Source organism: Nothoprocta perdicaria, unplaced genomic scaffold, assembly GCF_003342845.1.
Source record: "Nothoprocta perdicaria isolate Ctin4 unplaced genomic scaffold, notPer1 scaffold_484, whole genome shotgun sequence".
NCBI lineage: Eukaryota > Metazoa > Chordata > Aves > Tinamiformes > Tinamidae > Nothoprocta > Nothoprocta perdicaria.
In genome coordinates this window covers 61,748-88,559 of record NW_020455737.1, presented here as the reverse complement: position 1 = coordinate 88,559, position 26,812 = coordinate 61,748, and the positions used below count along the sequence as shown (strand labels likewise).

Here is a 26,812-nt window from a genome sequence, read left to right as displayed (position 1 = left end):
GTGAGTGATCTGTACATTACCACGAAGCTATATTTGTCCTATCATATGAAAAGAGAGAACTTTCCCAACAGCATATTTATTAATATTTAATAAAAATTAAATATTTATTTCTGCATTCTTCCTCAGTTTACATTTGGTTCCTTTAATTTACTCGCTCAGGAAGAATTTCAGTGACATCGCCTGAATCTCTCTTCCCTCTTCAGGCTCCTTTTCAGACCTATCTGCAGGAGAGATCCATCACTCACCCTTTCACCAGACATTGCCACCAGTCCAGATCAGAGAGTACAAGACTTTCTAAGCTATGTCTGTACATCATTTTCCAACCGGTTCAGTACAGACCAGCACAGGGACTTGCTTGTCCTCTCCTCCCTCAGTACAGTTCTCTTTCATGTTCTTTTTCCTCCTCTTTGCTAGGTGAGGACAATTATGAGAAGGGGCAGAGGGCAGACACAGCCTAGCACTTTTAAGCCACAAGACATAATGCATCTTTGTTATGACCTGTCAGATTACATCTTCCAGGTTATCAAGCTTGGTTCAGGAAAGCTTGGTTCAGGATCTGAGCATGCTGATTAGAATACTGCTGGAGTAAAAAAAAATAGTCTTAAGTCTTGAGATGTTACATCTTGAAGAAGTTTGATTCCTGGTAGGTAATATCTGCTCACAGGTTTCTTGCTCAGACACTCCTGTCGTGTTCCTTTGAGCAAGCAGCCCAGTCTCGAGCCCAGCTGAGTCTTTTTCTCCTATTTTCCTATCTAGTTGCAGCTCTATGACATTGAAAGAAGCACCAAGACTACTATTTTGAACTATTGCTCCTATGTGCAGTGGGTTCCAGGCAGTGATGTGGTGGTGGCTCAGAACAGAAATAGCCTCTGCATTTGGTACAACATTGATGCCCCAGAGCGAGTCACCATGTTCCCTCTGAAGGTAAAAGTCTGGAGACTTCTGTTTCTCCAGCCAGTGTTTTCTGTTACTTCTTGAATGCAGGTTTGGGATTAGGTAGAGTGGTACTGTGGAAAGGAGAAGGGAGGGAAATTAATTTCTCCTAGACAGGATGTGAGGCCATCTGTCAAATCCATAGCAGAAATCTATGGCAGAACTTGGAGACAGGTTCTGTAGCAAGGAGCAACTCCAAGACTTTTTACTTCCCTCTGCAGAGGTAAGGATCATGTCAGCAAGGCATAGGCTCCTTCAGCAGAACTTTGTCTTAGCAGAACTGACAGCTGGTCCTCTTTGCAGGGGGATGTTGTAGACTTGGAGAGGAACGATGGGAAGACTGAAGTGATAGTAACTGAAGGTGTGAACACCGTATCCTATACTCTGGATGAAGGCCTTATAGAGTTTGGCACTGCCATTGATGATGGGGATTACCACAGGTAAGTGCTCGATACAGCACTCGTGAAAGCAGCTAGCCTGCTTCATGTAGCAGATGCCTGAGGCCAGCAGTCACACCAGGAGGGGTTTCCATGCAGAACTGCAGTTTAGGCTCTGAGCATGGCATTGATGTTAAATCTGGCTGAAATGTGCAGCAGATTCCTTCAAGAGTAAATGCGCTGCAATGTCATCCCCAGAGCTCCAGGGTTTCAGACAAGAGTCTGGCCAGTCTGGTCCTGCTGAGACTTATAGGAATTCCCTGCAGGCAATTTTCACTCAGTGCAGTTGGTAAGTATGTCTTCAGTAGCAGCGAGATGTGGAATGATGCTCTCTGATGCTCTCATGCTGCTGCCCCTCCAGGGATGATGACAGCTGAGTGGAAACTGGAGCTGGCCTGCTAGTACAGAGTAAAAGCTGGCTGTCTGAAGCACTCGTGGCAGGCACCTGAACAGGGTTGGCATTGTTACCTGGCTTTAAAACTGACCAGGGAAGAAAATTTCATGTCCTCRTAGCAATAATCTGTCTTGAGTTACTTTTCTGCACCAGGGACTTGCTTCAGACTGAGCAYGTTAGACTTACACCACACTGCTACAGTCTCCTAGTGAGCACTTAACTCCTAACTAACTTGGGCCAGATAGGAAGCTTATAGAATGCTCATAACTGAATTTCTCCCTGATGCGGCAGGCCCCATGCTATACAATCAGAGCTGGTCATCCCATCATTTGTTTTCAGTTCTTCTCTGGAGGTTCCTTTCTCAGATTTTTGTTTCTTCAGAGAGCTCTTCTTTTCTGTTACTGAAAGTCTGCAATTTTGTCTATCTTAAGGGCTACTGCATTTTTGGAGACACTGGAAATGTCCACGGAGACTGAAGCCATGTGGAAGACACTAAGCAGGCTGGCTTTGGAAGCTAGACAGCTGCACATTGCAGAGAGGTACAGGAAGGAGTCAAAACTTCTTTCTACTAGGCTGAACTGTGTCTTTTCTAGAGCCTTCACAGAAACCAGATCTAACTGTGACTTTTTGTGTGGCCTGGAGGATTCACTGCATTCAGGAATGGAGCACGCTCTCTTCCAGGCAATGACTTTGTCCTTTCATCCTGGACTCTAGCAATAGAACTAGACACAGATAGACTTCAGTTTCAATTTTCTACTGACAGTACAAAGTGGTGAATAGTAAGACTGCAGGGAGCAAACAGATACAGGCATGGTCAAAAGAGCTCTGAAGACTAAAGGCCTGAAGCATGGACATTGGTCATGTCTATGGCTTCTCCCATGGAGCAGGGCTAGAGGGTGGATAAGAACATGGCTCTTGGCAAAATCTTCTTGTGAAGTGGTGGCACTGCACCTCTCCATCTCACACTGCTGGGACTGCTGCTCAGGCTCTGATTTTCCTTTCTGTGACTAAAGGTAGGCAATGAGGTCTATCTAGCAACTAACTGCCTTGCTGTTCCCAGGTGCTTTGCAGCTTTGGGCAACATGGCAAAAGCTCGATTTCTGCATGAAACCAACGCCATTGCAGACCAGGCAGCTCGAGAACATGTGAGTCAAACTTTGTCTGCTGTACAGGGCAGCCACTTCCCTGCAAACATTTGCAAACATATTGTCTTCTATGTCTATATCCTCCAGCTTATTGCTACAGACCAGGGCCTTGTCTTGTAAGAACTGCTGACATAGTTCATCTGGGCCCACCACATCCCTCTTCTGGCYGTCTGTTTTATGGTGTTACTCCTGTCTTGCCACTTCTCATCTATCTTCAGTTTCTGTGATGACATGTGCTCCAGGAGCAATAACTTCCCTTGTAGCAAATCCAGAGCCCATTCTTTCACCCATATAAACCAGTCAAACTACCTGTCGTTGTTTGCAGGGTGGGGATGGGACAGACCATTACCTCGTGCGTGCCCGCTTGGCCATGCTAGAGAAGAACTACAAGCTGGCAGAGATGATATTCCTGGAACAAGTAAGTAAGAGATCAGGAGCAGAAATCACAGAATCACAGAATGGTTAAGGTTGGAAAGGACCTCCAGAGATCACCTAGTCCAACCCCCCTGCTCGAGCGGGGACACCTAGAGCACATGCCACAGGACTGCATCCAGACAGGTTTTGAATATTGCCAAAAAAGGGTAATCCACAACCTTTCTGGACAGCCTGTTCCAGTGCTTTGTTACCCTCACAGTAGGGAAGGTCTTCCTCATATGGAGATGAAACTTATGTCTCATTTATTTGTAGAGAGTAAGATTTGTGCCCTGCTGTGGAATAGAACAGTGAGGGAATAGGTTGCTTATTCCAAGGAGATGATTTTGTGCCCTGGAGTAGAAGGAGAGATTGCTTGTTCCTAATGTAGGATGTGTTGAGGTATGGGGAAGCGGGTAAGAGAAGGATGTATATCCATGTGAAAGGGGATGGTTCACTGTTTGAGTGTTTTCTGCACATCTAACCCTGCCCGCTGTAGGAGCCTCGTGGTAATAAGTCTGCTGAACAGAAACTTGCCCCGGGTAACACTTTGCTTCCTGACACAGAACGCCACAGAGGAGGCCATGGACATGTACCAGGAGCTGCACATGTGGGATGAATGTCTTGTGGTCGCTGAGGCCAAGGTACAGAATACTCTTATGCTGGACCTTGAGCTGGACTTGCTTGATAAGTGTTTCAGCTGAGAGTTCTGTTATAGTCTGAGTGTTCTTCATCTGCCCTATTAGCACCTCACTTATGCTTGGAGGGCTCCCAAAAGGATTCTGAGCCTGGCCCGAAGGCCCTCGTCTAATTCAGTTCCAGGTGGTGGGATTTTTGCACGAAGGAGCCTTGGCTGCTGGAGGGGTGAGGGTGCCATGCTGTCAGAAAGAGGAATCAGAGTCCAGAGCAGGTGATAGGAATGGGAGAACAAGGGGCAGTTATGGAGACGTGGATGCAAGTAATTTAACTGATTTAAAAGAAAGTATGATGGATGTGCCCCTAAATGCCCCCAATGCCCCTAAAACACAGCAAATGCTGTGGTCAACAAGGCAGCTGTTAGAATGGCAGGAGGCTTTAGGGAATAAATGGATCTTCAGTCCAGCCTAGAGCTTTTATTTCCTAGAATGCAGTGTAGCTTGAACCGCGGGCCAAGGTGCCTCAGAGCTGTGGTCCAGTCAGGACTGCCTTAGCCAGAGTTGTGCATGGACAAGGCAGAGAAAGATCAGTGGTTCTTGCATCTGACAGCCAAGGAATAAAACAGAGAATAGTCTGGAAAAGTCTAAGACAATGCAAAGGAAAATAAAAGGAGGTTGCTTTTGATGAAAGAACAGACCTGGGTGAGTAACAAGGAAGAAAGCTACTGAGGTTCACTTAAGAACAGCCAGGGCTTCAGAAGAGAATGAATGGTCTGGTATTGCACAGTGGTTTCTGCTAACTCCAGTTGCTTAATCTAACTGGACAGCAATGGGGTTGGTGCCAGGTGCTGTGCAGAGCCTTTAGGAGGAGCAGGACCATTTCCTGCCTTGTGCAGACTGACCAATGCTACATTTCCCTGCAGGGACACCCGATGCTGGATAAGCTGCGTAAAGGCTACTACCAGTGGCTGCTGGATACACAGCAGGAGGAGAAGGCTGGGGAGGTCCAGGAGGGACAGGGAGACTACCTGGCTGCCATCAGCCTATACCTGCGAGCTGGGCTGCCAGCCAAGGCAGCGCAGCTGGCCATGAGCAGGGATGAGCTCCTGACCAATGGAGATGTCATCAATAGGATCTCCACAGCATTGGTCAGAGGGGAATTATATGAACAGGTGAGTGGACCACTCTGCTGGGCCTTGTTCTTATTTAGTGGCATCAAACTTCTTACCCCATCTTCTGCCTCTGCAGTATACAGGGGGACGGGACTGGAAAGCAGCAGATGTAATTTTATCTTGATAAATTCACAGATAACATTGAGAGAAAATGATGACTGCATCTGTCATACATAGCTGAGCTCTAGAATTGCCGTTACTAGTCAGGGAAAAGATCACAAGTCACTGGTGATAAATCTTTGACACATCAGCTGAGCATTCAGCAATAGTCAAGCAGTCCCCTGGGAAGGYAGGAACCAATAGGAAAGGAGCTGCTAATTAAACAGAAAACATGCCACTGTGGAAATCACAGGATGGTTAAGGTTGGAAAGGGCCGCTAGAGATCATCTAGTCCAACCTCCCTGTTCCAGCAGGGACACTTATAGCATGTGGCACAGGGTGGCATCCAGGTGGGTTTTGAAGACCTCCAGAGAAGGAGACTCCACAGCACTAATTTGGTGCTCTGCAGCACCAAATCTACAGCACTTCTTCATAGCAGAATAAGAAATGATGCTAGAGCCTTCATATGAGGATGGTCTAAGTGGAAAAGGTAAGGAAGAGTAACAGGAGGTTATGAACACAATCTGTAAAACCATGTATATCATAGAGAAGGGAGGTGATTGCTCCGTGTCTAATAACACGAGAAATAGGCAGCTGCTCGTTCCTTCAAGATGTTTTGATACCAAAATCCAAAAGTGATCAGATAACTCATGGAGGTAGTCTACCAAAAACCATTCAAAATGATGCTGCTGGGACATCATGATATGAACTCAGGAAGCCGCTGCAGTGCAGATTATCACAAATTGATAGAGTGGGAAAGAGATGGCTCTGTTCTTATAATCTTTCCCTAGACATGTGCTTTAGCCTCTATGACAATACTGAAAGACCTGAATCTTTAGTCTTCCAGGATGGCCTTTCTTATGCTGTGTTCTAGTTGGTACAAGTTTTGAGCCTCATCCCACCCTGTTGGCTGTTGCCCTTTCCTATCAGGTCAAAACCTGCTGCAAGCTGCTGAGCCTTCCCATCCCCTGCTCATTGCCAGGGCTCCAGCATAACCAAGCACCTGGTGGCCACAGTCACAGACCAGGCTGTCACTGCACCACTCTCTGTGCAAAGAGAAGAGAGGCTGTCTCCAAAGCGTTTATCTTACTAAAACATAAGAGTCCAGAAGAACACTTGGGGTATGTGGGTCAGCAGAGAGGACAATGGTTTCAGTACATGCAGTCTTTCCAAGAAGTTACCGCTGTGTGCATGCTGTTGGTTATTGGGGGAGTCATAGCAGGTGGGTAAGTTCCTGAGCAGGGATTGTCTGACAGGAGCGAAAGCTGTACACGGAGCTGGAAGCGGGGCATGCTGTTATGCAGAGACAGTGGATCTGGAAATGAGCAGCTTGTATTTGTCATTAGGCTGGAGACCTGTTTGAGAAGGTTGGGAACCCACGGAAGGCTCTGGAGTGCTATTGCAAGGGCAGCGCCTTCCTGAAAGGTATTGTACTAAATATGTTCCTCCCCTGTCCCCATCAGGAGCCCTGGTACTCTGGCGTGCTAGCAACATGAGCTATTGCTCTGGAGCCTAGAGTGGCCTAGTTCCTCTGAAGTGCCCATTTATCATTATTATTCAGTGTATGGGTTCTCACATAGTTGTGCCTGTAGGCAAAGCCCCAGGACAGGATCCTCTTCCAAAGGCCTTGATTGTGCTTATTGCACTCGCATGGGTTTGGCCTGGTTCCCCACAGGGTGCAGATCACTGCGTTTTTCTGCTGGAGATGGAGTGGCTTCAACACGCCCTCCATCCCCCATGCCCTCCCAGTGGGCCTGCATGCCGCTCAGCTCTGCTTCCTTGCTGGATTCAACATAACAGCTATCCTGTCCTCTTACAGCGGTGGAGCTGGCTCGCCTGGTGTTTCCTGCAGAAGTTGTGAAGCTGGAGGAGACCTGGGGAGACCATTTGGTGCAGCAGAAACAGCTGGATGCTGCCATTAACCATTATATTGAAGCCAGGTGGGAGCACGTGGTGGCTGTATAATCAGCAGCAGTATAATTTGGCAGGCCACAAAGTCCACTAGTTTGTTTGAATCAGCATGGCTGATTCCATTCCAGCTTTGCCAGCACCCCTAATACTTACGTGTGGTCTCTGCTGGCCTAGACATAGATTTCCCTCCACAGCCTTGTCAGTGGGTGTCAGTCCTGCTTTGCTGTTCTCTGCTGTCCTAGTTCTTCATTCTGTACCTTTAGCTCTGTCAATGCTCCTGACCTTGGCCTTCTTCTGATACTGTGAAGTTATTCAGGTCTGTCTTGTTGCTCTAACTGAAGGAAGAAGATTCAAGCAGCAGCCTACTTTGGTCTCCCTGAGACTCCCTGAGGACTTAGCTCAGCTAGTGGAGATGGGTGCTGGCTGGCTGTAAAGCTGTGTTTCTTATGCTAGGTGCTCTGTTAAGGCCATTGAAGCAGCCTTGGGAGCCCGGCAGTGGAAGAAGGCTATCTACATTTTGGACTTGCAGGACAAACAAACAGCAGCCAAATATTATCTCAAGATCGCCCAACACTATGCAGCCTTGCAAGAGTATCAGGTGGGACCACAGAGTACAGTCATTGCTTCTCTGGGTCCCTGAGGACTGCTGACCATGGCTGTCTCCCCACAGGTCGCAGAGGAGCTGTACATCAAAGGAGACCAGACCAAGGAGGCCATTGACATGTACACGCAGGCTGGGCTCTGGGAACAGGCTCACAAGGTAGTGACAAAAGCAAAATGTTCTGCACACCTCACCCTACTTCTAAGAGGTGTATTGTCTTCCACGAGGAGGTGGTGGTGTCTTTTGCCCTCTTCCCAAAGGATCAGTGCAGGGACATCTAGCAGCCAGCAAGAGATGAGCCCCTGCATCCTGGCTATGTCCCCCTGTACTTCATCAACCCCCGAGGGTGCACCTCTTGACACAAATAGTGCGCTCCAGGGGCCTTGGATCTGCGTGCTTTGGTTGCAGTACCAAATGACTGCCCATTCTCTGCAGAAATTTTGGTATATATGTGTGTTTATAGTGGGATGGAGATTGCTTTTTCTGTCTTCAGTACAGTAAGAAAGGTCACTGTGTGTCAGGACATTTCTGTGCAGTGTCCTGGAGCTTGTTGCATGTATGTTCCTCTTGGCAGCTGGCAGTCAAGTGTATGAGTCAGGAAGATGTGTCAGTGCTCTACATAACCCAGGCCCAGGAGATGGAGAAGCAGGGCAAGTACAAAGAAGCAGAGAGGTAAGCATCTTCCTTGGTGCTAGTCCAACATTGCACCCTGAAAATCTTACTCTAGCAAAGAGCCCTTTCCTGGAAGGGGGTGGAGTTTGGAGCTAGAGTTTGAAAGGGTCAGAAATATTCTCTCTACACTCAGAGACCTCCAGCTGATACTTGAAGCAAAATTTCTAAGAGAACTCACATTGTTATTGTATCTGAGGGGATATAAAGCCAGAGTTAGAACAAGGAACTGGGAAAGGGATACATCATGAGAGATATGTGACATTGCAGGGGCAGGAGAGGTGTGAGGACCACACATGAGGAGCCCCAGAGGCTATGTGGGATTGGGGGGGGCAGAAGGGAACAGCTCTCTTCAGCAAGACCTGGAGTGGCAGGAGTGACGATCTCTGACCACCAGAATACAAAGAAGATCTAGTTGGGGCACGGCTGTCTGTGTAGCAGTGGAAATGTGGCAAGACTTGTCCCTGCTGCAGGGTATCAGATCTGATCTGACACAGACAGCTCAGAATCAGATCTGGAACATAAAATGTTTTCCATATAGATGGATGTTGTCAGTAGTGTTGTCAGTATTAGGTTATTTAAATAATGTAATAAGGTTACCATGAGCAGGGGCAAACGAAGCTGAGTGTCTGATGCCATGGTCCTGATCTCAAGGATGGCCAGCACATGAGAGGAGGCACTGCAGGTGGAAAGGCCACACCTTAGTGCAGAAGGTAGTCTTTTTGATGGCCTATATGAGAAAGTTTTGCTGCTGTTGCCAAGTTATCATCCCAACTGGACTGACAGCCTCAGGTTAGAGACCAAGATATGAATAGGTCACAAGCCCAGGGGCTCCTCGGGCTGCACACACAGTCCTGCCTTTTGGCCACATGCCCCAGGACTCTGTCACAGCTGGGCAGGATGCAGCGGGACTGCTTGAACTGCTCACATCTTCAGCTGAGCCACGTGAGTGTGCTTGTGTTCCCAGGCTGTATATCACTGTCGATGAACCTGATCTGGCCATCACCATGTACAAGAAGTGTAAGATGTATGATGAGATGGTTTGCCTGGTAGCCAAATATCACAAGGATTTACTGAGCGATACTCACCTGCACCTGGGCAAGGTGAGCAGAGGTCATGGCAAGGGATCACCTGGGCCGAGTGGGGACAAGAGCATCATTAACTCGTTGTCTCTCATTGCAGGAGCTAGAGGCTGAGGGACGTTTACAGGAGGCTGAGTACCACTACCTAGAAGCTAAGGACTGGAAGGCCACAGTAAACATGTACAGAATGAATGACATGTGGGATGAAGCTTACAGGGTAATAAGCACTTAACAGCTATCTCACTCTGCACAGGCCAGGATTTGACTGTAGAGTGCCAGTAGGAATTGCCCTGCTTCTATTCACTCCAAAATTTCAAGATATGAAGTGCACTGTTCAGCTTCAGCAGGTGGCAAAGATGCAGACCCTCTGCCACTGCTTTGCTCCTAACTGCTTTGCAGCACTGTGCCCCAAAAGTTGCACTAGACCCCTTGGCGCTCCAGACCCCTGCCCAGCACTGTGCCTCAGAAGTACGTTGTGGCAGTGCTCCCCTGCACTGCTTCCCTCCAGGGTGGACAGATTCCCGGCCAGGGATCATTTCTGCTGACCTAAACAAGCATAAGCCTTGCTGTGAAAGAGCAGCCTCTTCTCCCTGTGCTCTGCCTTACAAGCCTTTGTCACAGTCTCCTCACTCCAGGGTAGCTACAGAAGAGTTAGCTTTTCAGGAAACAACAAGTATTTCTGATGCTCCCTCAGGAGTACAGGAGTCATATGAAATGGGAGTCATGGCTCAGCCTGCATTGAGCCCTTCATTTTTCTTTGTTTTGAATAGGTGGCCAAGGCACATGGTGGGGCGAACTCCTATAAGCATGTGGCCTATATGTGGGCAAAGAGTCTGGGTGGAGAGGCAGCTGTGAAACTCCTCAGTAAATTTGGACTTCTGGAGACGGCCATTGACCATGCAGCAGACAGTGGGTAAGCAAGTTCACAAGCCCAGCAGTTCTATCCGAATAACCTCAGAAAGAAAGACAGCCCAAAATATGTGTATGCACATGAAAACTGCATGTGTAGCATACAGCATGTTATCCCTTTGTATCTGCACAGGTAAATCTGTTATTATCTGAAACAGGTAATCTGTTTCTTTGGCACAGAGGAGTTACCAGAAGAGTCCTGTCCACTTGTTAGTCTCACTTGTATAAAATCTGATCTGGACAGATAAAAGCAGGTTGCTCTTTAACTTATATAGGGAGGCCTTGTAAGAGCCTCTGAACACTGAGATGAGGTACTCACCATCAGTAGCTGCCTACCAGAAGAGAGTTGGTCCCACTCTGCACCTGCCCAGCCATCTGTCTGCAGTACCATTCATTGCTGCATCCCTGCCTCTCTCCCACTTCTCCAGGCTTCCGGGAGCCTCATGGCCACCTCTTAAGGGCATCTGGCACTAAGAGCAGTCATGAAGGAGCTGAATCTCCTTAGTGAGATCTGTAACACCTCCTGTTCTCTGATCAAGAGAAAGGGACAATGATCACTTACTTGGGACCCTCTGTCTTCCTCTCTCTCCTCTGGCAGTCTTGTGCACTACTTGATTTCTTGATCTTAATAAAGACATGTCCTCACAGCACATAGCCCCTTTTTCACCCCACTCTCTCTTCTACTGCAGTACTTTTGAATTTGCTTTTGAGCTGGCCCGCCTCTCCATGAAGCAGAAGATGCGAGAGATCCACTTAAAGTATGCCATGTTCCTAGAAGATGAGGTAATTTTACTCCTGAAATAGATTGGAGTTCCCTGGTCACACAGGTAATTGAAAAGCTTTCCTTAAAAGCTGCCTCAGGAGGCATTTATATAACTGCAGTAACTGCTCACCCAAAAAAGCTTCAGAGTTGCAGCCCCGAGCTTCCATACGCATATCTGTTTCATAAATGTGTTTTGCCTCATGGTAAGTGTAGAGAATCATGTGTTGGTATCAGAGCAGGAAGACATGCAAAGAAACTCCTTCCTCTCTCCTAGGGCAAATTTGAAGAGGCTGAAGCGGAGTTCATTAAAGCTGGGAAGCCCAAGGAGGCAGTGCTGATGTAGGTATCCTTCCTCAATCTGGCCTGCTGCATCTCCTCATGCCTACCAGCCTGCTTGCTGCTTCATCACTGGTGTGCTCTTTTTTGCTGCGCCTGTTAAATCTCATGTCAACTGCCCTAGGTTTGTGCACAACCAGAACTGGGATGCTGCACAGCGTGTGGCCGAGGCTCATGACCCAGACAGCGTGGCTGATGTGCTCGTGGGACAGGCCCGTTTTGCCTATGAGCAGAGAGATTTCCAGAAAGCAGAGGCCTTCCTCCTACGAGCACAGAGACCTGAACTGGCAATTAAGTACTATAAGGTAAACATAGGCTTATGTTCCTTGCTTTCTGAGAACGAGGTCTGGATGGAGAGGGAGTGAAATCCAGCTCTCCCTGGCAGCTTAGTAGGCACAGAGAAATCATTTACTCGGGTGGTTCCTAGTAGATCTTTGTTCTGGCCTGCCCTTAAAAGACTGCATTGGTATAGATTTCACTGCATACCTTGGCTCTTGCCCAGCTGTGTAACTGTCCTACCAGGAGGCTGTGGAGGGTCCTAAGGGTTAACATAAATAGGTTGCATTTGGAGACTGTAAGTGCCTATTCTGCAGAGATAGCTGGAATAGGTGAACCAGTCCTATGGTAACCTGGATGAATAGATGGATGCAGTTGGCATTCTGCAAGAGAAAGGAGTGAGATTCTTCTTCCTTGTTTTCTTCTCCCTGTGGGTGCTGTGCCAAGATGACTTGAATGGACAGATGTACTATGTGGTGCCAGGAGTGTGATGCATGTTCATAGAATCGTAGAATCATAGAATCATGTTCATGAACTGATGAAAGTTTCTGCTCTCTGGTGTCCTTGTGCAGGAGGCTGGCATGTGGAGTGAGGCTCTGCGGATCTGCAAGGAGTATGTGCCTGGTCGTCTGGAAGCACTGCAGGAGGAATGCAGCAGGGAGGCTGCCAAGAAGGGCTCCAGGTGAGAAATGTTGGGGTGAAGCTTCAGGCAACAGTTTGCTCTTCTCCTGGGCTATTGCACTGACGTTTGCAGAGATAGCCTGACTGGATCCTTGACATCCTGACAACCCTTGACTTCTTCCTGCATGGGTTTCCCATCTTCCTGCCTGCCTGCTCAGAGGTACTCCAAGCTTGTTGCCATCTGAGGTCTCCCAAGAGTCTTCTTGCTACTTACAGATCTCCCAGGTCTCCCCCACTGCTCGTCCCTCCAGGGTCCTTGACCAGTTCTCCCCTCAGAATTGCCTGTGCTCATTCCTCTCTGACTCAGCTCTGCTGTGGGCCTTCCTGGCCCGTTCCCTGCATGCTGTCTGCAAGATGTCTTTGGGAGTAGAGCAGGCTTGCTCATAGGCTGCATTACTCCCTACAGAGGAACGGAAGGGCTGCTGGAGCAGGCACGGGAGTGGGAGCAGGCTGGGGAGTACGCCAGGGCAGTGGACTGCTATCTGAAGGTGCAGGATCCCAGCAACAGCGTCCTGACGGAGAAGTGCTTGCTGAAGGTACTGTAAGGGCCTATGAGTCCCCTTATCTGCTCTAGGTCTCTCACAAGCTGCAGTGCATTCCAGAGATACTGCGTTTAGTGCAGTGCGCAAGAGAGGAGCTGCAGAGCCCAATGCCTCAGAGTCTAAGAGCTCTTCATCATCCTTCTCTGAGCCATGATGGGCTCTGTGCTTAGCCTTCACTGTGCTGGCACTCTTGCTCAGGCACTACATCCAGCACTGTGCAAGTGTCCTTGTGCCCATATCTCTCTGCACCAAAGAGCTGGACTCTGATTTGGCTGGTATTTGGACCACCGCCCTCTCCTCATGACCCAGTCCAACAGTCTGTGGATTTTGTTCTAATTCACACTAATCACTAGGCCCTTGTGCCAACTTCAGCAATACTTGTATCCTTATCTGATGTCCCATGTGTAGAAGTAGCTGGACTTTGCTCTTCTAAATTTCTGAAGTGAGCTGTCACTTCTCCTTCTCTTTCCCCCATAATTCAGGTCTTAAGTTGGAGCTGAGCTCTTTCCAGCTTCATCTCTCTCTTAGGCATCTCTTATCACTTACACTGCTGACAACTTCTCTCCATAGGCAGCTGAGCTGGCCATTAAGTTCTTGGGCCCATCACAGAGCATTGAGGTAACACAGACAGTGGCTCCTCAGCTGGTGGCCATGAAGAAGTACAGTGCGGTAAGGGCTGGCTCCTGACTTTGGAGAACCATATACAAGGGGAAGAGGCCAGGTCACATCCTGGGGCGAGGGGTGGGTTACCCTGTCTGAGAGTCTAGCAGTGCTGAGCCTTCGGGGAGGAGGAAGGGGGCAATGTGAGAAAGCCAGGTCTTGCAGGGAGCCAGGAAACAGATGGGGGTTACTCTTGTTAGTCTTTGGGGAAGAGACCTTGTGTTGTTGCTGCGCTAGGCACTTCCACCAGCACCAGCTCCAGCCTAGGCTGCAGGGTGCCTGTGGTATTTCAGCCCCATAGGAATTTCTCTCGCCCTATAGGCAGCAGAGCTCTACCTCAACTTGGACCTCATACGAGAAGCAATTGATGCCTTCATTGAAGGGGAGGAATGGAACAAGGCTAAACGCGTGGCCAAGGAATTAGATCCCAGGTATGTCCTTTCCTTCTCGAATAGGCTCTTCCTTCTCTCCCTCTAGTTCCTTAGTGATCCTTTGCCCTCTCCTGCTTTGCTTCCCCCAAGTCCCCTGCATTCTCCACACTGTAGCCTTCCCAGTCTCCACAGGGCACTTCCTGCACAACTGCCCTTCCCAAGCCTTCCATCCCTTTACAATCCTGACACTCTTCTATTGCCCATTTGCCATATATCCCAGAGGAGTTATCATCCCCCCATTTTCTTTGTCCTGTCTTAATATCCCCTTCATTTGTCATGTTCCTACAGTCATGTTTCGTTCCTGAAGGTCCTGTGATCCCTTTCCCTCCTCACAAACAATACTACATGGAGCTGTCCAGGCCCTTTCTTTTTCTTTCTACCTATACTCCTAGCAGCAGACCAGAAAGATGGGCATGGCTGTAAGTCTACTTTATGCCAGAGCAGATGAAGTTGAATCCAGCCTCTGCACTAAGGAAAGACAATATTAGTATTTCTATTAAGATGTTTTCTTTTTAATAGGTCAGAGGAATATGTGGACCAGTGTTACAAGGAGTATCTAAAGAACCAAGGAAAGGTAGATTCGGTATGTATTTGGGATGCCCCAGAGAGCAACATCAGGATCTGTGCAGATCACAGAAAATCTGAGGTTGAAAGGGACCTCTGGAGATCACAGAATCATTAAGATTGTAGGGGACCTCTAGAGATCATCTAGTCGACCCGCCCTGCTCCAGCCGGGACACCCAGAGCACGGGGCACAGGGTGGTGTCCATGCAGGTTTTGAAGACTTCCAGAGAGGGAGACTCCACAGCCTCCTTGGGAGACTCCACAACCTCCTTGATCATCTAGAGATCATCTAGTTTAACACTCCTGCCCAAGTAGGGTCACCCAGAGCACATTGCCCAGAAGCCTGTGCAGACGGCTTTTGAAATCTTCAAGAATGGAGACTCCACAGCCTCTCTTGGCCAACATGTTCCAGTGCTCTGTCTCTCTCACAATAAAGAAGTTTTTTCCTTATGTTCAGACGGAAAAACTTGTGTTTCAGATTGTGCCTATTGACTCTTGTTCTATCTCTGAGCACCACTGAAAAGAGTCTGTCCCCATCCTCTTTATACTCTCCCTTTGAGTATTTAAGRCACAACAATATTTAAGACACAACTTTTCAGTTTTCTCCAGGGTTCCAATTCTCTCAGCCTTTCCTCATGTGAGAGATGCTCCAGTCCCTACTAAGAAGTTCTTTCCTAAACTCACTCCAGTAGCTCCACTTCTCTCTTATAGTGGGGAGTCCAGGTCCTTTGAGTGTTTGTTAGGGGCTTTTACTGAAATATGCCCATAGGTTAGGAGTCTATATGTGCTTCTGAGTCATGGCTTTTGTGTCCTGGATGTGTCACATTGGATGTGTCCATCTTGGCCCTGGGTGGGCTGGTGCCCGCTTTGATGCTCGTAGGAAATCTTGCCTGCACAGGCCATTTATGGTTGTTTCTATCCACAGCTGGTGGGAGTAGACGTCATGGCTGCTCTGGACATGTATGCAGAGCGGGAGCAATGGGAGAAGTGCCTCGAGGTTGCAGCTAAGCAGGTGAGTGCCCATGTGAGCCTTCAAGAAACAGAGCTGAGACTGGCTCTGAGGAGCAGAACTAGTGGAGACGAGTGGGCAGGGATGGAGCAGAGACTTCTGTGAGGAGCATGGGGAGTCACTAGGAAAACACTGCTCCCCTGTCTCCATCTTGACCAATTTGCACTAGCAGGGAAGTGTTAGAACCCAAGAACATTCTGGAATTAAATTCTGTGGTCAGTAGAACACAGTAATGAGCTACATGAGATGTTTACAGAATCTCAGAATGGTTGAGGTTGGAAGGGACCTCTAGAGACATATAGTCCAACCCCCTTGCTCCAGCAGTTCTTCCTCATGTGGCGATTAAACTGTGTTTTATTTATACCTTTATAAAGGTATAAACTGTGTTTTATTTATACCCATTACCCCTTGCCGTGTCACTGACCACTGCCGAGAAGAGTTTGGCCCCAGTTTAGGCTGAAAGAAATTGACATCGCGGAAGTCCTTTGTAGAAGAAATCCTTCTTTCTTCTTGTTCTTTAGAAACCTGATTTCAGTTGAAACTGATACCAGGTAGAAACCTGGGATTATTTGAAATGAGTCATTGATTCATCATGAAAGCAAATTTGACAACTTTACATTTTTACTGAATTAAAAAATAACAAAATGATCTCAACAGAATAATAAAAAAAAAAAAAAAAAAATAAGACGAAACTGTTTTGCAGTGCTACAGTGCAGTAACAGGAGCAGAATGCTCTAGAGTACCGGGATTTGCTCTGAGAGCCTGTTTGTGTTCAGTGATAATGGAGCTAAGCTTAGGGCAGGTGTTGATCCTCTAAAGCGAAGAGCTGCTTCAGAGCAAACAACAGAGTCACCCCTGGGAAGAATCTGCAATAGCTGCAGAGGATGCAGCTAATCTTTCAGGCAAGCACTGATAACTAAGGCAAACATTCATTATGTGTCATACTGTGTTTTCAGAACTTTGTTTTTAATGAAGTAATCGTAACCAGTAACCTGAATTTGGGTTCTAATACTTTTTTTTATTATTTTTTTGGGGGGGAGCATCAGGCTCCTCTAGTGATATGAATGGTGTTTGCTGTAGTAGTTGTGTACCTCCATGTTGCTGTTTGAATTATAGAAGAAATGTTAAATCTCTTCTGTAAAGAATGACAAATGCTCAGCCAAGTTTACTATCAGTCAGAAGCACAGCGCTAACGCACTTACTCCAAGAATATATCTACCTCTAAAAAAAGGTGTTAGCACAACTTTGCTTCATGGCCAGTGCAGAACTTCATGACTTTTGCTCAGCTATTACAGAGTCATTATACAGTCCCATAAAAAGTCATATTGACCAAAACAAGTTACATTCAGACTAAATCTTTATCTCAGTCTGTCCTGTACCTTGTGTTTCATCAGCACCCAGATCCAAGTGGTCACTTTTAGCTGCAATATAATGGCTCAGTTCTCTCATGTGCTTAACCTTGTTTCTGCTGGTGTGCTTTCTGACGTTGCTCGTCTTCTGTACCATCTTCCTCACCTCATTGGCATATTTAGGCCTGTGTGAAACAGATTCTTCCTAAGCTAGGATTTCTTCAAGATCTACCAGCATCAAAAACACTTGGTAAAGGGAGAGCAGTGTACGTGAACAGTGCTCCAGGGAGTCTGGCCATCTCAGAGATCTGTCAGCTTTTGCAAAAGGTCCTATAGTAAGCTCACATGTTCTGAAAGTCTACAGTCCAGCAAGTGTTTGGGTTCATTCTTGCACAGGATAGCAAGTGCTGGTTTAGAATAGGTACCTCTGGTGCCACATTTGAGGAAGTACTGCTTCCTCTAAGTACTTGGCAGTGTTTCTTTGGCAAGTGGTAAGCTTTGTTTTTCACAGATGAAGGATCAGTATAGCATCAACTAACCAGGATGTCATGTGTGGCCCAAACCAAAAGCCACATCGTCTGTGTGCAGTGTGATTTTGTCCGGTTGTGCTCAGCTCACCACGGGCATTCATGTGTATGGGTTTATGTGTACACATCTTAAGCCTCCCTTCCATAAGCATTCAGTTTGTGAATCTCGTTCTATGAACCTCATGGTAATCCCATGCACTGCTTTCTATGTGTCTTCTCCAGAACTATAAAGTCTTACACAAATATGTAGCTCTATATGCAACCCACCTCATCCGGGAGGGCAGCTGGGACAAAGCCCTGAGCCTGTATGTCCACCATGGAGCGCCTGCCAATCCACAGGTAATGGAGACAGCATGACATCCTGGTGTGATTTGCCATGTGCTGTGATGTGCTACATGAATCAGATTTTCAATTCAGAGTTGGCACCGTCAGGCAGAAGGTGCCCAAGTTACTTCCACCCTACTGTGGCTTCTTCCAGGGGCTCCTCAATTCTCCTGCAATGTTCTCCACTGAGAAGGAGCTGGAGGATTTTGAATCTTCATGTTCATTTTAAATGCCTAAGCCACCAAGTCCAGAATGTGATCACGTTTGCTGGACCAGAGTGCTAGCTGGGGGAGCATCCTCTGCCCTGTGCTGTAGCACCCCTTGCAATGAGCAGTCTGCAGCAGTGCCCCTCCAGGAGCCTGTGCACCCAGCTGCCTTTCCCACAGCCTGTGTTTGACAAGAGAAGTGCTCCAGACTTTCGCTGATTCCCCTTCTGGCTGCCTCAAGATTTCTCTCCCTTTTTTTTTTTTTTTTTTTCTCCAGAATTTCAACATTTACAAACGTCTCTTTGTGGAGATGGTGAATGCATCTGGCATGAACTGTGCCGAGGCCTACTCCAGCTGGGCTGACCTGCGTGATGTTCTCTTCAATTTGGTGAGTAAGATCTTGGGCCGCCACTCCCTATTAAACACCAACATCTCAGGCAGCTCCTGTAGGGGAGCAGAGAGACAGTTTCTGGTGAAATGAAGTGGTAGGAGGGACAACAGGACAAGAATGGTCCTGTGGAGCGGACGTGATCTGGCAAGTCAGAGAAGATGACGACCCTGAACTGAAGGCCAAATCCTAGAAGTGGGTCAGGGCAGGTCATAGAGTGGCGGTGGGGTGTGGACATTGGCACTTGCAGAGCTCCCTGTGTTGGTGGTGCATGGGAAGTGGTCACAGTATGTCCCCACTTTTCTTCCATCTCCATGTGAAGAAGAATTTCTTTACTGTGAGGGTGCCAGAGCCCTGCAACAGGCTGTCCAGGGAGGCTGTGGAGTCTCCTTCTCTGGAGGTCTTCAAAACCCACCTGGATGTGACCGAATGCCTCGTGCTTTGGATGTTCCTGCTGGAGCAGAGAGTTGGACCAGATGATCTCTAGAGGTCCCTTCCAACTCAACCATTCTGGGATTCTGGGATTCTTACACCTGTATGTGTCTACTTAAGTGGGTCAGGAACTGGGTAAAAGCATAGAACTACAGAGTCTAGAAACTAAGAATTCTCATCTTCCCAGAGATTGTCAAAGCCCTCTGCTCCTTCTTCCTTGTCCCAAACACTCCTGCCTCCAGCTAGAGCCCCTGATTGCCTCTTCTCTGTCTCTGTCCACAAATTTCTCCCTCTAGCAAAAACAAAAGCCACTAATCCCCAAACTCAGTGTTGCTTCCAGTGTTGTCCTTCCACAGTACCCCAGCTCTCCCCTTCTGCAGACTCCTTACTCCAGCACTCTGTAGGGCCCAGAGCGCTCATGGCCCAGAGCATTTTCAGACTCCAAGGGATGCCTAGATATCTCAGACTTCTCTCCCGCATGCTCAAGTGGATGAAGTGCCCAGTGCTCACATGTTCCCAATAACTACCCCTTTCTGTTCCTCAGAGTGAAAATTTGTTAAAGTCAAGTGAAGCAAACACTCCAGCACACGAGGAGTTTGAGACCATGCTGTTGATAGCGCACTACTACGCCACTCGCTCTGCTGCGCAGGGTGTGAAGCAGCTGGTAAGGTCTCAAAGTTCCTTTGTCTGATCAGCATCCAAAATATGGAGCCCTATGGGGACGTGCAGGTTCAGGGCTATCCATAGTTCACAGTTCCACTTCATGGATCACTTGGCACCATGGATGCATGAGAATAGCACTGTGGTGATATAAGAGCTCGCCATGAGTGGGAGGAACTGGGGATCAGGATAAGAGGCAACAGACACAAATTGTAACACAGAAAAATCTGTCTGAATTTGAGAAAAAAAAAACGGCTGCGAGGGTGACAGCACTGGAACAGGTTGCCCAGAGAGGCTGTGAAGTTTCCTTCTCTGGAGATGTTCAAAACCTGCCTGAACGTGTTCCTTTGTGCTGTGCTTGAGGTGACCCTGCTTGTGCAGAGAAGTTGGACTAGATGATCTTCAGACGTCCCTTCCAACCTTAGTCACTCTGTGATTCTTTGGTGTACATTCCATAAATGTCATCTAGGATGCTTAGCTCTGAAAAGGGGAGAAGACGACTGGCACAGAAAAGGTGAATAGAGAGACTTAATCAGAAAAGTGGGGTGCTATTCCTGTGAAGTAGACTGSGAGAAGTGCCTTCAAGCAGGAATAACCAAGGATTCGGACACAAGATGGAAAGCGGATAGTTAGAGGGATTGAGTGAGAGTACATTGGATCATTGCTGAATGTGTCAGCAGTGTCCAGTTCCTGCAAAGACAGCTGTTATATTAGGAAGTATAAGCCAGAGGAGAACACAGGAAGCAGGAATTAGTCCTTCAGCTCCACATGAGTGAGGCTTCAAAGGGTCMAATGTCCAGACTGAAAATAGGAATTGCTCGGAAAGGGCCCAGAGAACAGAAAAGATAGGAGAGAGAGTTGGGTTGGAGGACCTAGCCTATGGGAATAGCCTGAAGGAAGAGATGACAAGAGAAAATAACTGCTGGAACAGGAAAGATATCATCTGTTTTCCAGCTCTTTGTATATTAATTGCCACAAGGGGAACACAGATTAGCCAGAAGAATAGATTTTTCTGTCAGAGGCCCTTCACCTTAGGATGGCCATGAAGGGGAACTCTAAAAGTTCAATCCTTGGAGGCTTTTAAGTTAGACAAATGCACCAGGAATGTGTGGGTGCAAAGTTCCTGCCGTGGGGCAGGATGATGTCATGAGACCCTTCTAGGCCAACGGGCAATTTTTCTGTGTGTCTGATGTGGCTTTACTGTGCTCTGTGTCTGCAGGATGCTGTGGCTGCCAAGCTGTCCATCTCCCTGCTTCGCCACACTGAGCTTATTCCTGCAGACAAAGCCTTCTATGAAGCTGGGACAGCTGCCAAGGTAAGAGCTGTCTGCCGCAGAGAGCACAAATGTGGAGCCTGAGCTCGGGGTTTCTGAACACTGTTTTCTCTGATCTTCCCCCAGCTCTGCATCAGACTCATTAATGCACCAGTAGCCAAGTACTGGCTTTGGAGGCCTTTCCTCCAAATGCCTTTCCAGTCCTACATTTCCTCATAGCATGGGCATAGCTAGTGGAAGGGGAAACCTGAGACAGCAAGAGGACATGTACTGCAAGGGATAGGGTAGAGGCCACATTATGTTCTCTCTGCTACTGTAGATACAGGGGACTTAGCTGGAGTCCACCTGGCTTCGTACCTGACTAACACTCCTGAGGCTGCACTGCCCGCTGGCCCCATGCAGTGACACAAGGCAGACAGCAGCGCGTTGCTGTCGACGTGCGCTGGCCGTGTGGTAGTGCCAGGCTCCATGCAGGTTCCCTCGGTGGCCTGAGGGACTGCTTGTCCCGGCAGACCCCCGCAGAGTGGTCCTCAGGGTGGTGAGTGGTGCTGCGCACTCTCCCTCCACACTCACCTGTCGCAGGCAGGATGTTGCCACCAGGCAGAACCACATCATGCTCGGGGAGTTGTGGCCATGAAGGTGACCATCAGCTGCCTGTTTTCACTTGCTTTTCCCTGCACCAGGCAGTCCACTGGGAGAACATGGCATTCATCTTCCTGAACCGCTTCCTGGACCTTTCAGATGTGAGTGTAATCTTCCAGACGGAGGGACATCATGCTTAAAATAGCATTGTGCTGCGGGTTCAGCACAGACGCCCTGGCTGGCCAGGGCACTCCTGAGGCCCAGATGTGTCTGACCCTGTGTGAGCTGGTGCTGGCAGCACTCAGGGCTCTGAGAAATGCTGTGTATGTGCAGAGCCCCGAGAGTCTCAGCACTGGCTGTTGGCAGGACTTGCCATGCAGGCTGTCCGGGAGGCTCTGATCCTGTCACCTGGCATGTGACCACATCACTGTGCATTCTGGTTGCTGCCTTGACCACGCGAGGTTATGGTCTTCAGAACTGGAAGTGCCATTACAGCCTTCAGAATGAGCTTATCCAAGTTGTTGCAAGAGAAGGAAAACTTTCCTGGGGGAAAGGCATTCCCTGATGCTTTAGCTACTATGATACAAGAGTCAGGAGTTGAATCCTCATGCCAGTCAGCTCCTTCCTTGAGTGCTTCTTMGGTGGTTGGTCACCACAAAACACTGAAACCTAGGAAGGTGCCAGGTATTATTGTACCAGTCTTCCAAGCACTGTCAGCAGCTGCTTGGAAAAAAAGTTCCCCATTTCATCTTTCCTTTCTTGAGGTCACCTGACAAGTTAGAGCAACAGACTGTTTCAGGGGCACCTGTGTGACACTGCAGTGGTGGCTATAGCTGCCTGGCACCCAGGAGGGCCCAGCCAGCTCAACACTCATAGACAGGACCTCAGTAATGCCAGCCCCACAGTGTGGATTGTGCTGTGAACACTAAGACTGGTATTGCCTAGTGCTCCATCCTTGATGAAAGGAGCCCAGGATGGCCCAGCACAAACACAGGAGTCTTTAGCTGACATCTGTGAGACCAACAACTACAGCTAGAGGGGATGAGTCCCACTCTTCATTTACCAGGTAATGGATCTAACTGCTGAAAGTGGTGGTGCAGTGTGCTCAGCCATCCACACGCATCCACATTATTTCTATGTGATTATTTATAATTGGTAGTCACTCTTGAATAGCATTCTTTGTTTTAAATGGTGTTGCGCAGCAGAGGTGGTTACAAATGTGTCTTTGGGATTTTGCAATTAGCTAAAAGGGAGAGAAAAAAAAGGGGGCACAGTAAAAGTTGCTGGTAAAGTGGGCCCTGGGAGACAGGCTCACCTAGCAGGTCCAGGTGAGCAGGGGTTACCCCCGTCCTGGAGCACAGAGCAGCACTGGGCTCAGCAAGCCCAACTGTGGCCCCAGAGCAAAGCCCGGGGCGCTGCAGCCCACGGGGAGAGGCCAGGGAGCCGTGATGCCGCCTGAGGTCTTTACACGTGGCCAGGGACCCAGGCAATACCCTGGTTGGCCCTCCTGCCACATGGTCCTGCTTGGTGGCTCTCCCTGCAGATTGTGCAGGCAGAGGCACCCAGCTCCGCTCACTGACCAGTGCTCGGGCCTCGCGCTGACCAGGTGGTCGGTGTCCGAGCAGCCCAACGGCCCTGCGAGCCCCTGCCRGATCCTCCAGTAAGGGGGCAGTGTGCGGCACAGCACATGCCCAGTGCCCAGTGCAAGGTCGTCTTCTCCCGCAGGCCATCGAAGAGGGGAACCCAGATTCCCTGGACCACTCGGATTTCCAGAGGACGGACATTCCCTTTGAGGTGCCCCTTCCAGCACATCAGCATGTGCCTGTGAGTATCCCCCACCGGCAGCACAGCAAGCAGTGCTGCGGCCTCAAGGCCCTCTCTGAGGGGGCTATAGGAGGGCAGTGTCAGCTCTGTGCCTGTCCACCCATGCTGAGGAGCGGGCGCTGGGCAGGGCCAGCTCAGGGGGTGCCCTGGCTCTGTCCCGCAGGAGGAGAAGCGGGAGGAGGTCAGGGACTGGGTGCTCACCATGTCCATGGACCAGCGACTGGAGCAGGTGCTCCCGCAGGATGAGCGCGACACGTACGAAGCTTCACTCGTGGCTGCAAGCACGGGAGTGCGCTCCCTGCCCTGTGTGCTTACAGGTGAGTGCACGCAGGGAGCGGCAGGGAGCTGGGAATGCTGCGGGACCATTGGCCCTGTGCAGCATCCCGCGGCACAGCCTGGGACATGTGGCTCAGTGTGAAATGCGTGTGTGCAAGTGCACACGCACATGCATCTGCATGCACACACATATGTGTGCGCACACATACACATGTGCGTGCACGCACGCACCCACCAGGACCAGGGCTCTTCTGGCTCACGGCTCCATGGAGTCTGCAAGCCAGGGCTGCTTTGGTGCACACGTGGAGCTTGCAGCTGCTGCTGGTGGCAGATCATGACGCCCCTGCCCCGTGGGGGTGCTGCTATGTCCAGGGTACCCTGTGCTAAGGAACAAGATGGAGTTCAAGCGGCTGGGCCGAGAAGCCAACAAAGACACGTGGAACAAGTTCCTCATGGCTGTCAAGGTGAGCTGGCTGTTCGGTGGTGAGGTGTGTGTGTATGTGTCACTCACCCTGTCCCCCTGCCGCCTCCGTCAGGCCTGGCGGCTTCTCCCACGTGCTGGGCACAAGGTACTGCCCATCTCGGGGGAGATGCCGGCCATGGGTTGTCCCATSCTGCTGCCCGGCAGGGATGAGTGGGGCCTGCTGCCAGGCAGGGATGGGCAGGGATCAGCAGGGCTGGGACAGGCCCGGGCATGTGCGTGCAGCTCCTCCGGGCGCAGGGTGGCGGCGGGTGCCTTGGAGGCGGCTGTGCTGCCCCAGCACCAGGCCGCCTCTCTCACCCTGCAGACATCGCACAGCCCTGCATGTCAGGACGTGCTCAAGTTCCTCAGCCAGTGGTGCGGGGGGCTCCCGAGCACCAGCTTCTCCTTCCAGTGAGCGGGGTGGCAGCTGCACGGTGCTGGTGGCAGCACTCAGCCCTTCACAGCTCCCTCAATAAAGACATCTCGACCCTGCTCAGCTCCTGTCCGTGGCTCCCAGGGCACAGGGCTACGGCCTTCATGGTGCTGCTTCTCCCGAGCCAAATATGTGGCCTCCACCTTGCTGGGTGGTGGTTGCAGTGGGACCCTGGCTCCCAGTGGGAACAAGCAGGAAGATGGGCTTGGCTGCTGGCTTCGTGTCCTTCCTTCCAGCATCCACCGCGGGGCAGTCACACACACAGCCAGTGTGGGAATTAAATCTTTATTTGCCCGAGGAACCAGCAGAGGCATCAGCTGTTGTGCAGCTGGGCCAGTCTCCCGGGGGCGTCTCTGCCGGCCACCGGCCACCCCTGCAGGAAGGACCCCCCCACCCCAGAGCCTCCGTGCCCTGCGCAGGTCCTTGCGGCTGCAGCCGAGGAAGGGGCCAGTGCCCGGTGCTGCCGGGCAGCTTGGCCGGGCTGCGCAGGGCCGCGCGCTGCTCCTGCGGCCTCCAGCCCGTGCGGTATCCGCGGCGGCAGCCTCCCCTTCTGGGGCTGGCGCTCCTGCAGCAGCACCTGTGAGGCCACCACATGTGAGCGCAGGGCTGGCCTGGCCCGCAGGACCTCCTCACCGGGACCGAGCCCTGAGCACAGCCCACACACTGCACTCACCCGTCCAGCTACATCCCGGAATCAGCAAGTCCCCCCAGGAGCTGCCGCGTCTCACGTGGTGGCGCCGCCTCCGTTGCACCTGGCTTAGGCAGCTAGTGGAGAAAGCAACTCCATCAACACGTGCACTGGGTATGCAAACGGCTTGAGGAGGGGCTGGAGGGCCGTCCAGGGTAGCGGCACTGAACAGACTAGGCCCCTGGGACACAGRCAGAGCGGGGCCCGCTGTGACCAAGCCAAAGGGTGCCAGCGCCCGGCTGGGGCTGTGCAGCAGGGGCACAGCAAGTGCAGCGGCACTGCCAGGAGGGCCACGGGCCCCTTGAAACCGAGCAGCACTGCCAGCATCCTCACTGGCAGCTGAGCCACCTGTGCAGAACAAGCGGCCCAGCGAACCCAGCACCTTCAAGCTGCAGCTGAGGGAAAGCAAAGAGGGGAGGGGGGCAGATGCTGCGCCCGATGTACCTGCTTGCTGAGGGAGCTGCGTGTGCACGGCCTGATGCCCTGCACTGTCAAAGCCATCCAAGAGCACCTGCCGGACAGCACGGCCTCCGCGGTCGCCAGCACCAGGGAGAGGGACCAGAGTGCCAGGGCCGTGTCCTGCAGAGCAGAGGCCAGGGGTCCCACGGGCCGTGGGCAGCAGGAGCGGGCAGAGCCAATACAGGCACCCACCACCCCGCAGACTCACGTAGATGCGCGTGGTGTTGAAAGGGCAGTCATTGGTCGCAATGGCTGCACGAGCATCAGCGGGCAGTGCAGGGCTGTTGCAGCCCATGACCAGCCGCATTCCCCGGCTGCGAACGGTGAGGGCAATGGCCAGCGCCAGGCCCACGCTGCATGCAGTGGACAGCAAGCTGTTCAGGAGGGACACACTCAGCAGGGCCCAGTGCTGCAGGCGGCAAGGAGACACATCAGCACAGAGCCAGGGCAAACAAGAGCGCGCGCAGCCAGAGCCTGTCCCGCCACTGCTCTGGGCCGGGCACACCTGCCCTCTGGCCACAGTGCAGGGAAACGGGGCTGGCTGAGGCCTGTGCGACAAACACAGCAACCCCGTGTCCCCTGCGCCTCTTTGCCCTGGCTCCCACAAGCTCTTGCACCCTCTGCCTCTCTGGTGCCCTCAGCACTGCTGGGCAGCCCCCTCCCCCGGGCTGCTCCAGGGCTGCGGACCCAGCTCTGCAGCAGTCGTGGGCAGGGCCGGCCCCAGGCAGCTGCCGAAGTCACTGCCCCTTTTGCCACCCCAGCACCCCGCGCAGCCCGGGARGCACCTGCCACCTGCGAGGCGCCGGAGGCGGAAGGAGCTGCCGGGGACAAGGTCCAAGGGAGCGGCAGGCGGCCGGGCCTGGGCGGCAACGGCCCCTGCGCTCGGCTCCTCTCGGCCCCGGCCCCGGCCCCGGCCCCGGCCCCACACTCACCAGAGGCTCCCGGGACAGGTCGTTGGACACCAGGATGGCGACGATGCCCGCGGCGACGCTCTGCAGGGAGAGACCGGCGCTCACCGCGGGCAGCGCCGGCCCCGCTCCGCCCGCATGGCCCCCCGGCCCCGCCGCTCTCACCAGCAGCCCCGACACCACGGACACCACGTTGGCCACCGCGTACTCGGGGGTGCCGGCGCGGTCGGTGCCGGCCACGTGCCGCAGCACGGAGCCGTGCACGATGGCGCCCAGCACCAGGTTGCCGTGGCCGAGCACGAGCAGTGCCAGCCCCGCACGCCGCAGCCGCCGCGACGTCCCCGGCCCCGGGCGCCACCG

General features: G+C 51.1%; 2 protein-coding genes across 2 annotated transcripts in view; one reads left to right on the top strand and one right to left on the bottom strand.

Annotated features, from left to right (window-relative positions):
* IFT172 (intraflagellar transport 172) overlaps positions 1-24,455 on the top strand; it is a 39,074-nt gene extending 14,619 nt beyond the window's left edge. The window contains exons 15-47 of the mRNA XM_026047237.1: positions 757-924; positions 1,237-1,373; positions 2,196-2,303; positions 2,825-2,909; positions 3,235-3,327; positions 3,887-3,964; positions 4,879-5,127; positions 6,573-6,651; positions 7,046-7,166; positions 7,591-7,735; positions 7,808-7,897; positions 8,313-8,410; positions 9,375-9,510; positions 9,590-9,706; positions 10,260-10,402; positions 11,088-11,181; positions 11,436-11,500; positions 11,622-11,802; positions 12,346-12,455; positions 12,861-12,990; positions 13,567-13,665; positions 13,978-14,087; positions 14,607-14,670; positions 15,577-15,663; positions 17,759-17,875; positions 18,344-18,454; positions 19,431-19,550; positions 20,766-20,861; positions 21,503-21,562; positions 23,127-23,225; positions 23,389-23,542; positions 23,874-23,965; positions 24,290-24,455. Of these exons, the coding sequence (XP_025903022.1) occupies positions 757-924; positions 1,237-1,373; positions 2,196-2,303; positions 2,825-2,909; positions 3,235-3,327; positions 3,887-3,964; positions 4,879-5,127; positions 6,573-6,651; positions 7,046-7,166; positions 7,591-7,735; positions 7,808-7,897; positions 8,313-8,410; positions 9,375-9,510; positions 9,590-9,706; positions 10,260-10,402; positions 11,088-11,181; positions 11,436-11,500; positions 11,622-11,802; positions 12,346-12,455; positions 12,861-12,990; positions 13,567-13,665; positions 13,978-14,087; positions 14,607-14,670; positions 15,577-15,663; positions 17,759-17,875; positions 18,344-18,454; positions 19,431-19,550; positions 20,766-20,861; positions 21,503-21,562; positions 23,127-23,225; positions 23,389-23,542; positions 23,874-23,965; positions 24,290-24,379 (3,726 nt within the window). The 3' untranslated portion in view covers positions 24,380-24,455. The remainder of the gene's footprint in view (positions 1-756; positions 925-1,236; positions 1,374-2,195; positions 2,304-2,824; positions 2,910-3,234; positions 3,328-3,886; positions 3,965-4,878; positions 5,128-6,572; positions 6,652-7,045; positions 7,167-7,590; positions 7,736-7,807; positions 7,898-8,312; positions 8,411-9,374; positions 9,511-9,589; positions 9,707-10,259; positions 10,403-11,087; positions 11,182-11,435; positions 11,501-11,621; positions 11,803-12,345; positions 12,456-12,860; positions 12,991-13,566; positions 13,666-13,977; positions 14,088-14,606; positions 14,671-15,576; positions 15,664-17,758; positions 17,876-18,343; positions 18,455-19,430; positions 19,551-20,765; positions 20,862-21,502; positions 21,563-23,126; positions 23,226-23,388; positions 23,543-23,873; positions 23,966-24,289) is intronic.
* Positions 24,456-25,077: 622 nt separating this feature from the next.
* KRTCAP3 (keratinocyte associated protein 3) lies at positions 25,078-26,794 on the bottom strand (the record flags this gene model as incomplete). Its single annotated transcript, XM_026047231.1, has 5 exons — positions 25,078-25,162; positions 25,530-25,664; positions 25,753-25,953; positions 26,477-26,536; positions 26,618-26,794. Coding segments are annotated over 5 exons (657 nt in total), but the record flags the coding sequence as incomplete, so codon positions are not given.
* Between the last annotated feature and the right edge of the window lie 18 nt (positions 26,795-26,812).